This window comes from Diplotaxodon limnothrissa, linkage group LG3, assembly GCF_057381915.1.
Source record: "Diplotaxodon limnothrissa isolate DT_005_m linkage group LG3, D_limnothrissa_male_GT1.1, whole genome shotgun sequence".
Classification (NCBI taxonomy): Eukaryota; Metazoa; Chordata; class Actinopteri; order Cichliformes; family Cichlidae; genus Diplotaxodon; species Diplotaxodon limnothrissa.
Genome location: NC_140598.1, coordinates 22,732,734 through 22,745,604, shown reverse-complemented (window position 1 = coordinate 22,745,604; position 12,871 = coordinate 22,732,734). Strand labels below are relative to the sequence as shown.

Sequence of the window (12,871 nt, the reverse complement as noted above, 5' to 3'; positions counted from 1 at the left end):
CTGTTGTTGTGATTTCCTATAATCCTATAATTCCTATAATTTATAATCCTTATCTTTATAATCTCTTCTGCTATTTGCACATTCTTTACTGTAAATTCCTAAGTTAATTTGTAAATTTTTGTAGTAAATTGTAAATATTGTAAAACTTTTCTTCTGTCATTTAATGGTCGGGCATTGTACAGCTACAAGCATTTCACCCCCATGTCATACTGTGTATGGTTGTGTGTGTGTGACAAATAAAATTTGAATTTGAATTTGAATTTGATTTGGTACTATAAAAATACATTGGATTGAACTGAATCTTTTTCAAGATGAAACTTGCATTTATATGCAATGTATTTATTATCTATTTTTCAGCTCCACAAACATGGATGGCCCCAACAATTTGACTTCCATTATGAACAAGACCTGTGATCCAGTTGTCCCATCAGTTAACCCTTTCTTTATGCTGGTCTACAGTCTAGTGTTTGTGGTAAATTTTCAGTTTCAATTTTTTTTAGAAATTGGTATAAGGTTCTCTGTGCATCTACCAAAGTCCTGTCATTTCCATTTTCTCTGTGTCATTTCAGGTGGGTTTACTCCTTAATGGTTTCATCATGAAGTTTTACTGTTGTCGAGTTCGGCAGCAGGCATTAAGCAGCTTGATGGTCTACATGAAGAACCTGACAGCTGCTGACTTCCTGCTCTGCCTCTCTCTGCCACTCCGCATCACCCACTATGCTAGCAGCTCTCTCATCATTCAGCAGCTGTACTGCACAGTTGGAGCTTATGCCCTGTTCCTCAACATGTACGCCAGCATCCTATTCATGGGGTACATTGCTGCCAACAGGTAAGGAACCTTTACTAATTTCAGACAGTATTTCTTGTCATCATTGTTAATTTCAAAGCCCAGACATCTCTCTAGAAGTCAATAATGTCTTCTGAAGATTTGGCACCACTGTGACTGATTAGTGAATTTTTCTACACCTTTCTTTCTATTCTCTCTCCAGGTATCTGAAGATAGTCCATCCTTCAAAAACTCACATTCTACAGAGAGTACGAACTGCCCACATCATCTCTGTGGTCACTTGGGTTTGTCTCATTATTCCAGCAGTCACCAGCAACAGCCTGTTTTTCATCACCCAGAAACACCTGAACGTCACCCCGAGACGCTGTCGTCCCCTGTTTAGTTCATTGGTCAGGCTGGTCCAAAAAATCGTCCATATCTTCTCTGTTATCATCTTCCTCTTAGTCTTCATATCCCTGGTCTTCTTCTATAACGGCATCTCCCGCAGGGTGTTGCAGGCACAGCAGACACAGCTGGCCTCCTCTGGCTCTGAGAAGCTGGTGAAGTCTCGCAGGAACATGTTGCTACTTGTCAGCATCTTCTGTGTGTGTTTTGTCCCCTATCACCTGTTTCGACTCCCCTATATTTTTCTGTCGGGAAACTGCTCTGCTGTTAAGGTGTTGTACTACCTGAAGGAGGCGGCCACCATAGTGTCAGTTTTCAACGTCTGCCTGGACCCTGTTGTTTACTTTTTCCTCTGTAAGACTTTTCAGGCCCAGGTGAATCGGAGTATGGCCTCCATAAGAGTCAACGTTCAATAAGCAAATGAGGAGAGTGTGACGTAGGCCAGTCCACTGGCTGTCACAAGAGTGACAGCATAAAGAAGGAGCTGGAGCTTTTCGAGAGTGAGATGAGACCAGTAAAACCAGTATCATGTATGCTAAGCCCTCACATACTAGAGAACTTTCTGTGGCGCTGAGAGAACAAATCAGCCCAAACACACTCCCACACAGAGAGTTTATGTTGCCAACTTTCAGCTATTAGTCTGTGTCAGTTTTAGCAAACAGAAACGGAACCAGTCTGTGGTTAAATTTCTACAAACAATATCCAATGTGTGAAATCTGAATTTCAGTGTTTATGAACAAAAATATTTTAACATTTATAAATAAAAACTGAAGTGAAAATTACTGCTGAAAATTTCGTCCACAGCAATTTTTATGATTCATGACGAGAAGCAAAACATAGGCAATGCCTCAAGAAGAAGAAAATATAAGGTTTCCAGCCTGTTTTGCTACTTTAATAATTTTTCATTTCTTATTTCGAAGTTTTGTTCTTTCGAGTAGAAAATAGTTTAAATCAAGACAAAACAAGTGTTCCTCTGCAACTAGGAGTCATAGCTCTACATTACTAGAGGGGGTCCACACAGGAATCCTTGGAGAGCAAGCAAAAGACTTCACCTGTGCCTTCAACACATTATAATACACATTTATGCAGGTCATGTTTAAATAGCAGTAGTATAAAATGCCCTTTCATACTGAGGGACACTCAGTTCCTGGTTAACAACTGAACCTTCTCCAAGATCTTCCCATATGGCGTGCAGTAAATGCAGTCTGAGTGCTCATGGCTTGCCCATCGTCAATCATGTCGGCCAGCCAACAGCTGTAACCGCTTTCTTTCTTCCTCGATAAGGCAGGTTCAAGCCAGCTCTGACCAGGCAGAACTCTGTTGTCATGGTTCCTGTTTAATGTTATTGCTTGTCTAAATGAGTTGACTTATCAATTCATCTCTAAGAAGTTTTGAAGGATCCAATAAATGATCTAATGGTAGTGACCTATACCGTTAACAGATTGCAAAGCATTCTGGGTGAGCATGCTGAACAACAGAGACCAACACTGAGCTCTTTCTATAGTTATAAACCACAAAGTTTCAAAGTAACCGAACCGATTTACTGCACACATGGCTTAGCTTTTAACCTTTCTTCTTTCCACCTCACGCTAACACGTAGCTCAAACTATCTTTACTTCTGATTTGTCTTCTTTCAAATGTTTCGATGCTATAGTTCTTAAATCAATAAGTCGTTACCCTTCAGTTGTTCTGTGTTTTAAGAACAGTAAAGTGAGTCAGTTTCTTTGACGTGGACTGTTTTTTCAGCCTGCAGTTTGTCTGTGTAACAGATACTAACTCTAGCTCTGTGGTTGTTCAGTTTCCTGTTTCGAATCAAAACTTAGCTGCTCACATTTTACTGCAGGGTAAACTGTGTGGGTGTAGGTAAAATGTCCTATAAATGTCCTACACACACACCTACACACATTTCTACATTTTAAAGTAAACTAAATATATTCTATAACTTAAATACAGTTGGTACATTGCAATAAACCAACATGTATGAAAATCACATGTCAGCTTTAATTCTGTATAGACCGTAGAGTCCACAGATATACATGCACTGGAAGGCAATATGGCTGCTGCAACAGAAGCAGTTACCAGTGCCAGTCCCTCTTCCCTCTTTAATGGTTTTATTTCAACCCTCAACACAGCCTGCTTCCTTTCAGCCAGACTCATAGTTCGAAGTGAAAGATGAACTGATAAAATCTTTATTAAGGTATTCAGTAATCATAACTGGGTGTTCAATGTATTTAAAGAGTCATTTAGAAAACTTTACCTGCTCTTTATCAGTTGAATTGACAGGACAACATTGGAGCTTGCATGAAGTTCAGATTTACAGCAAACATGAATGCACCAAAAATGAATGAACACTTGTGTGATCTTTGATGTTTTGTGTGTTTGTATGTTGCACTTCTTCCTGCACCGAGGGAATCACTTGATAAAACCTGTTACTGTGGATCATATTTAAGCCTCTTTGTGGCATTGCTCCACCAAATGATCATGCTACTTCACCAAATGTATAGATCTGTATTGTGAGCAACATGTGAGCTGAAACGAAATAATGTTCAGGGTTTATGCTCATATTTTAAGATTTACGATACATGTTAACAACTCATAAATTGTTAACAATCAGGAAGTGGTTTCAAAGTCTGAGACTGGGGTCAGACTCATTTTACATGGCGGGCCACATATAACCACATAAATATCTATGGTAGAAAGTGAAAAACAGAATTTCTTGTGGAATTTTTTCAACACCAAACACAACTGTAGACTTGGTCTCAAAGCATACTGAGAGACAGAGCTGTGCAGGAAGTGAGATTTTATCTTGGTGAAAGTAAAATTCATGATGTTTTTCAAATGTGGAGCCCAATTTTGATCTTCTGTTTCTGTTAGTTCAGGGAATTTTGGTCAGACAGTGATAAAAGGTTTGGGTAGTTTGACAGCATGTCCATGTACGTCTATCATGTCCATCTTTTTTCAGAGTCTGTGTACCTGCTCTTTAATCATTTGCTGTTTTGGCTTTTTGGTGGTTCTTGAGTCTGACGTTTCTGTGGATAACACGTGTCTATATTTAAATAACAGATCAGTGACACATCCTGTTAAACTAGATGTTCTTCCTCTCACCCCCAAAAGGTTCAACAATTCATAACTTTATAGATTCTGCTCTCAGCTTTGTCTCTAGTATCACTGAAATGCAGCCAGATGCTCATTTTATGTTTCCACTCGTTTCTTCACTTTTTTCCGACGTCCCACTCTGTCTTTGCATGTGATTGGCTGCATGGTGCGCCCATCAACATAAAGCCCCGCCCCTGCCTGCATGGATTCTCAGCAGGGCTGGAGATTCAGCTCCTACATACCTAATGACTGACATTTAAATTATCACAAAACAAAACAAGAGACGTACATATGTTACTTTTGAAAACAAAAGTCTGTGACTGTGGGTCAGCCGGATTGCCCAAACACCCACCTGTTCCTCGGGTTTACTTCCTGAAAACCTCTGAAACGTCTGCTCATCTTTCCGGGTTTACAGAGCAGCACCAGCTATGAGAGCACAGAGAAAACCCAACACAGACCTCTAGCATGACCGGATTGGACTGCATGAACTGCGCTTCAGTAAAACAAAGAAAAGACAGGTGGCGTGAGCTGAGCCGTCACAAGTGCAGCTCAGTGACGTGATATTAGTGACACAACCACAGACTTTGCTGAGACTCTCTTCTTTGATATCAGTTACCACACTAAACACTTCCTGCTGGATCTCTTTCAGATTAAAAGGTTATTTGAAATGAGGTGACTGCAATACTTTTAATGTGAAATTAAGAGAGGAAGTGCTGCGTTTTATTCTTTGCACTCTGACATTGTGCAAGAGCGGATGTGGTTTTTCCTGTAATAAATTAGTAAAATATTATTTTAAATGGGTAAAAAATATTAGTGCATATATGAAACAGTATCATCGTGTTACCGTTTAGAAATGTACTCTTCAAATAAAAAAATACTGAATTTGTTCTCTTTGTGTCGTGTTCAGTTGAATGTTGGTTTAAATGTTTTACACATCACTGAAACTTCGTTAAATTTACATTTTGTTTCATACATTTATTATTTAGTGTACACCAAGTAGGAAAGGAGTTACATGTTTACATTACCCACTAATGTAAACTGTTTCCAGATCTGTTCTCTCTTTTCAAAAAAGAAGCCCTAGTTTTGGTTCCTTTTCTTCTTGTTTGCATGTTTATTTCAGGACTTTTACAATACATTTTAAAAGTTGCCAAGTCATTTTTTTTTCAAACCTGATAGTTCTGACCTGATAAGGTGCTGTATTTCATTTAAGATTAAGCAGAAAATGTCAGGATAGGCTTTTATTTGTAGGCCTTCTTTTTGATATCAAAATCTGACAGTGACATCAAAAGCACTGTGGTGATTTGCTGCCACCTGCTGCCTGCTTCCTGTCACTGCTCAGGTTGTCCATCTCCCAGAGGAAACTGTGGAGCTACATCAGAAAACCAACTGTATGATATATGACCGTGATCCATGATGAGTCTTGGGTGGGGTGGCTCAGTAGTGAATATGGGGATTGTTGAGTGAAGACAAAGTCCTTCAGCCAGGTCAAGTCAGCATACTGGGGCAAACTGCAGATCCTTTGCCTGAATTCCTTCTACCTCTCGGAAAAAGGAAAAATCCACCGCCCACGGAGCTGATTCTGAAACTCCTCAAAATTTACAAAACAAAATCTGCTGGGTCCACTCTAGTCGGAGTCTGCTGTCCGGATCATGGATCCGGATCATCAGGGTCATCAAAAAAACACCAAAACATAACAAATAACTTAAACTGGGAAATAAAATAAAAAAGACACGTGACATGTGTAACAGGAAATAAGTGCTGGTTAGCGGTGTGGCCATCATTTCCTGATCTACAGCAGCACTGTTACACCAAGAGCACAAAACAACTGAAGCAGCTTTTCCTGCTCACTGAAACCTCCAGAAACACAGGTGAGTCCTGCTGGTTAATCATCCCTGAATCTTTTGTGCTTCTACTAAATTTATGCTTGACTTCAAAGATGACTTAACATTTCCTGACCTGGGGACCAGAAACACTTAAAATCAACTCCACACAGCTGCCTCAGCACCACTGCTGCCTCTATCAGGATGCATGTGTAATGACACCATTACAAATTTCTCACTGACTAAGGCCTAGGTGCGTCCTGGTGCCACGTGGTGTAATAGTCATCCTTACACTTATATATGTGGTTCATAATGAACAGTCTGTCATTAGCCCATCATTACATTCAGTGCTGTGTGTTCAGTCATCCAATATTCAGTCATTCTTCTGCTGCACAAAAGCGTTTCCTTCAAAAAATACATCTACGGTTATGCGAGCAGTGAACCTCAAAGCTCTGCTCATCTGTGCTGAGCAAAGGTTTAGAAAACGGTTTAACAGTTGAACCACTTTAATGCTGTTGTTACAGCCACACTGCAAAATGAGCTGTGGGAGGGTGGGGGGCAGGTGTAAAAGGCATGCAGTGCTTATTTATCACATGTTTCAACAACAATCAAGAAAAAAACAGAGGTGGGGGAGGAGGACCAGGCGGCTGAGCCAAATTAGAAAACTCAATAATAAAACAAAACTGGTCTACAGCTTCTCGAAAGGTCATGTCTATCTACAACAAGTTCAGTCAAAACCATACAGATGTAGCATCAACCGCATAGGGTAGTGTTTCTAACATGTGTCTGTCTATGTGCTTTATATGTATAGAGTACCCCAGAATTACATACACAGCTGCCCACAATAAAGACGCTACTAATACATAGAAATCAGCAGCTGCCCCTTTTGTAATGATCCCTGGTGAGTGATTGGTCACCTTTGTCCAGATCAACCAAATACGCATGTACCAGTCAATTTTGAAAGGCCTAGAGGCTCGAGGCGCTACACCTGGAAGACAAGAGAGTGACAGAACAACCAGCTGAATATAAAACTGGGTTCTGAAAACTAAGAAGGAGCTCCTGATGAGATTCATATCAACAAATTTAATCCTCATGGCATGCTGTCTAAAGCTACGTGCAGGATCTGAGAAAACAGTGAAATATTTAGCACTGTGCTGTTCTTAAAGAAGACATGAAACACTACACAGTTAAAGAGTAATTTAATCCATTGAGTCCTGCTCTTTATAAACTGACACAAAGTTTATGTTTAGCACCATCTTCTGTTGGTACAGAACATCATGTGGTTGGTTGGTTGATAGACTTACATTAGTTTATGTTAGCTAACTAGTGACCGAATCAATTACTCAGAGGAAAATAAGGAAACTAAAACTAACAATCAGTTTACAGGGATCACTTTAACGTTGAAACAGTGAGTTTGATGTTCAGAAATATTCAGAAGATATAGTGTCCACTTTCATTGCCCGTCTCTTTAGCAGTAAGTAGCAGAAACATTCAGCCATAACTGAATTTAACTGACCAGAAGATGACATTTATCAAACTTTCTGAGGGATTTAGGGGATCTCAACATTATATTTAAAATTAGTTTGACTTTTGATTTACCTAAAATAATATGAAGGCGTATCCTATCAAAGAGAGATCTTAATGAAGGGGATTTATTTTTCAGCTCCAGAAACATGAATGAACCAATAAATGTGACAGATGGCCAGACCTGTGATTATGTCAACACATCAGTCAACTCTTTCTTTATTCTGGTCTACAGTCTGGTCTTTCTGGTGAGTTTTAAGTCTTCAGATTGTGCTCTGATGGAAACGAGGTTCTCTGTGCATCTACCAAAGTCCTGTCGTCCTCTCTGTGTCTCTACAGGTGGGTTTACCCCTCAATGGCTTCATCATGAAGTTTTACTTTTGTGGAGCTCGGCAGCAGGCATCAAGCAGCTTGATGGTCTACATGAAGAACCTGACAGCTGCTGACTTCCTGCTCTGCCTCTCTCTGCCACTGCGCATCAGCCACTATGCTAGCAGCTCTCTCATCATTCAGCAGCTCTACTGCAGCTTTGGGGCTTCTGCTTTCTTCCTCAACATGTATGCCAGCATCATATTTATGGGGTCCATTGCTGCTGACAGGTAAGGAACCTAGTAAAACCAGAATAATGTGTTAGTTATGAACCCTGTGCTCCAGATCAAAGTGTAGAAATCTCCTTTGGACTTAATAATTAATTGACCGGCCCACCAGGTATTAAAGCCATAAAGACTTTGAATGAAAACAAACCCTGTTGTGACAGTGATGTACAGTCTTGTTGGTATATGTATGATTTCTATACATTTTACATCACATACAAACTTTAGTTGTAACATTCAGATAATTATTTATTAAAAGCTAGATATTTTAAATAAGAATAAGAAAGAAAAGTATTTCTTTGTGCCCCCCTCTCCCTGTTAATGCCCTACCTGCCCCCCTGGCAACACTTTGCTAGACCCGCCCCTGCACAGTTACCAACTGTCAGCTACTTAGAAAAGGATCCTGGTGTTATTTGTCTCTCAGAAAAAGTTCATAACTTCCCTTCAACTCATTCATGTCACCTAAAAGGTAAACCTGTTTCTCCATCACCTGTTCAGCTCTGATGATTCAGTAAGGACATCTCCTGGTTTCATCTTCATGTTTCCCTCTCACCACATAACCAAACCATATCATGACCAGCAGCTTTACAGCTGTGGCTCCAGCAAACATCAGTTGATACTAGAAATTAATATTAAATAAATTCTAGCAACAGCTGATCAAGCTTAAACGTGCTGCTGTTGTTTAGCGCGACCTCCGCCTGTTTCCCCGTTCTGGCGCAAAGTGCGCAAAACAAAAAATAGAGACGGGACCTGCGACAGAAAAGCCGATCAGCTGATCATTGATCAGTTTCATGATTGAAGTGGGAGAGGGAGGGGGAGAGAGTGAGAGTAGAAAAGGCAGCTGTGCAGCATAAAGACGCAGAATAACTCCAGCTTTGTGTCTTTTTCATTGTAGCTGAAGTCCGGGACAAACTGTGTTCCTTTTCAGCTCAATACCAAACGCGCCCGCCACGGATCTCTGCTCCTCCTGGCTTCCCTTTTGCTCACCACCTGCTGGCCTCTGTGGGAGCTCTGCCATAGCCACCACCAAACATCAGAGTTATTTTTACACATCGACCTGCATCTGGCCAATCCACCACCTTTCATTTTTTATACCGTTACAAAAACAACAACAACAACAAAAAGAAAAAAAGATTGGCCCATAATAAGCTATGTTGGCACCTCTGTAACAGCTTAATTAAGTTGTCTCCTGCCTCCTGTCTCTTCTCGCTAGGTATCTGAAAATTGTTCATACTTCACAAATGCACATGCTGCAGACAGTACAAGCAGCAAACATCATCTCCATGGTCACCTGGGTTTTTCTTCTGATTCCTGCCATCACCTACACCATCCTGTTCACCCAAGAACCTCTGAGTTCTACCCTGAGCCGCTGTGGTTCCCTCTTTAGTGCATCACTCAGCCTGGTCTTCAAAATAATTCACATCAGTTGCACTATCATCTTCCTCGTGGTCTTCATATCTTTGGTCTTCTTCTACTACAGTACCTCCCGCAGGGTGTTGAAGGCACAGCAGAGGCAGCTGGCCTCCTCTGAGAAGCTGGTGAAGTCTCGCAGGAACATGTTGGTGCTGGTCAGCATCTTCTGTGTTTGCTTTGTCCCCTATCACCTGGTTCGACTTCCCGACACTTTTCTTTTGAACAGCTGCTCTGTGGGGCCAATGTTGTTCTACCTGAAGGAGGCAGCCACCATGGTGTCAGTTTTCAATGTCTGCCTGGACCCTGTTGTTTACTTTTTCCTCAGTAAGACTCTTTCGGGCTCAAGTGAGAAAGGCGTCCAGGAGAGCCAACATTCAACAAACGGACAACAGGTCAAATTGGTGAGCTGTGAGGAAAACAATGCACTTTATTAAATGTGTGAAATGTGAGTTTTGTCTAAGATTCTGCTTTAATAGTTACACATGTCTGGATGACTGCATCACTTTTTAGCACTTTTTATTTTTGATAACAAAAAAATTAAATATAGCTAATATCTTCATTTCTTTTCCTTATAAAAAATCCAGCATTCACAACCATTTTTTGCTTTACTGACATCTTATTTCTCCATTTTGTTAATAAGAAATAAGAAATTTATAAATAATGATAAAATGAGAGTTGACGTGTTCACATGTTAAACTGGTGCTTTACGCAGTCTGGGAGCTGCTCCAGACTCCTTCACCTTGCTTCAGTAAGGCTTGTATCAACATTTTATGCACTATCAGTGCCCGAGGTTATATCAGGTATTAAAGGATTCTGGTTGTTTTGATTTTCATCGTCTGAGCAACTGAAACCAAAGCTGCTCTCCATCCATCCATTCGCTTCCGCTAATACTTTTCAGGGTCACGCTGCTGGAGCCTATCCCAGCTGTCATAGGGCGAGAGGCGGGGTACAGCCTGGACAGGTTGCCAGTCTGTCGCAGGGCTAACACACATCATTTTATTGGAGCTCAAACTCTCAGTCATGCCTCCATGCTGGTTGGGAACTGCAGAAACCCTTGCATTCGAACCCTTAAATGGCATTCATTACTTAATGACTTAATCAAGTGTTTGGAACTCTCACTCAGTGTTGGCTCTCTCTGTGGTATTGTATCACTTCCTGTTCATGCTACAGTGCACTGTGCTGTTTTGTGTAGCTTTTGTGTGTACTTGTTTAATTAAAAACACTTTCAATTGAAATTAACTGCCCTTTATATTCACAGTACTTTTGTCTTTTATTTTAGTCTTTCGACATTTGCTAGCTTAGCTTAGTAATAAATTTATTTGTATTAAATGCAGCCTATTTGCAGCTCTGGAGGCCAGGATCACTGAATTGGCTCAGAAACCTGGAAAATCCTGTAGGTAGCCTGTAGTTGGTAACTTTGCCACCATTAGCTTTCTCCCAGCAGAAACCAGGCTGGCTGGGTGATAGTGAGGAGGAGCTGAGTCCTAATTGGAAGTCCCCGATTCACTTCACCATGTTCATGTGTCTAATGATTTTTCCCCACTCTGCGACACACCAACTAAGGAACAACAACTGTGATTCTATTTTAAGAATCATGAAGTGAGAGACATCAGCACCCATCACCAATTGTCTTCCAGAGCAGGCGACACCTAACAGAAACCTGAAACTACTGGCTCTGGATAAATGTAGATTTAATAGAACAATAACTCCTGCTGGCAGTAATGACACCCAGTTACCTCAATTGGAGTCTAGGTATTGTTACAAGTTCAAATATTGAGGGTGAGCACAAAAACAGCAATTGGTCCAGGAGAGTCGGTCAAACAATGATTTTAATGAACACACGCGTGGTGAGATGAACACTGCACACAGACAGCATCGATCAATCGATCACTGAACAGATGATGGATCAATAACTGCAGCTGGATTGTGTTTGTTCTCTTCATCAGATTCCTGTCAACTCAGAATCGACACAAACACAGTAAACAGACACATTAAACTGTCTGACAACAACAGGAAGATGACACATGTGGAGGAGGTTCAGTCATATCCTGATCATCTAGACAGATTTGATTATTTTTTTCAGCTGATGTGTAGTAATGGTCTGACTGGTCGCTGTTACTGGGAGGTCGAGTGGAAAGAAACAGTTGAGATATCAGTGAGTTACAGAAGAAAAGGAAACAGTTATGACTGCGTGTTTGGATGGAACGATCATTCCTGGAGTCTGATCTGCTCTGAATATGGTCCTCATTATGTGACATCCATCTCCTCCTCCTCCCCCTCCCCTGTCTCTAACAGAGTAGCAGTGTATGTGGACTGTCCTGCTGATCCACCTCCACACCTTCAACACCACATTCACTGAAACTCTTTATCCTGGGTTTGGGTTCAATCCTGGTTGCTCGGTGCGTCTGTGCAGAGTTGGGTGTAAAGAGTGTCTCCTGTTAGAGAAACACTCTGACTGCTGAACAGTTCTGTCTGTTTCACTCAGAAACAGGTTTTCAGATTCATGGATTCAATCAGTTGATGTTTTAAACTGTTCTAAATGATTCCTTGTGAACTTCTTCCTCTTCAGTCCTTTAGCAAACAAACATGTTAACATGTAGATACTAGACTAAGATGAATCATATCATCTGAATGCAGGGAATGTGAACTTTGATTTTTAGGAAATTAACATAATTCCTCTCATCATCTTATAATATTAGAATATTTCAAATCAATCCAATGTATTTGAAATGTCAGATATAAAATCGAGCACTTCACTCTCGCTCTGCAGGCCTACTTGTTGTTCCTAGAGTATTTAAAAGTAGAATGGGAGGGAGAGCCTTCAGTTTTCAGGCCCCTCTTCTGTGGAAACAGCTTCCAGTTTGGATTCAGGAGACAGACACTATCTCTACTTTTAAGATCAGGCTTCAAACTTTCCTTTTTGCTAGAGCATATAGTTAGGGCTGGACCAGGTGACCCTGAATCCTCCCTTAGTTATGCTGCAATAGGTGTAGACTGCTGGTGACTGAGTGTTTCTTCTTCATTCACCATGTTTGTATATACAACTCTCTGCCTTTAATTATGAGTTATTGTATTATTGTCTTTACCTTACAATATAACATGTAAATATAAAGCACCTTTAGCTGACTGCTGTGCTATAAGAATAAAATTAAACTGAAGGTAACACTGTAATATGTGTGTCTGTGTTTGTCTGTGTGTGTCCTGGAACTACCTGCTGTACTGTAAGACAAATATGAAAGCTACTGGACCAGTTC

The 12,871-nt window shown here is 40.7% G+C and overlaps 1 protein-coding gene and 1 pseudogene across 1 annotated transcript; both read left to right on the top strand.

The window, feature by feature from the left end:
* The first annotated feature begins 367 nt into the window (after positions 1 to 367).
* On the top strand, positions 368 to 1,587 carry LOC146634981 (P2Y purinoceptor 14-like). Its single transcript, XM_085350490.1, has 3 exons — positions 368 to 472; positions 570 to 829; positions 990 to 1,587. The coding sequence occupies exons 1-3, from the start codon at positions 368 to 370 to the stop codon at positions 1,585 to 1,587; spliced, it is 963 nt and encodes a 320-aa protein (XP_085206616.1).
* A 6,173-nt stretch (positions 1,588 to 7,760) lies between these two features.
* LOC146634980 (P2Y purinoceptor 14-like) lies at positions 7,761 to 10,022 on the top strand (annotated as a pseudogene).
* The last annotated feature ends 2,849 nt before the right edge of the window (positions 10,023 to 12,871 follow it).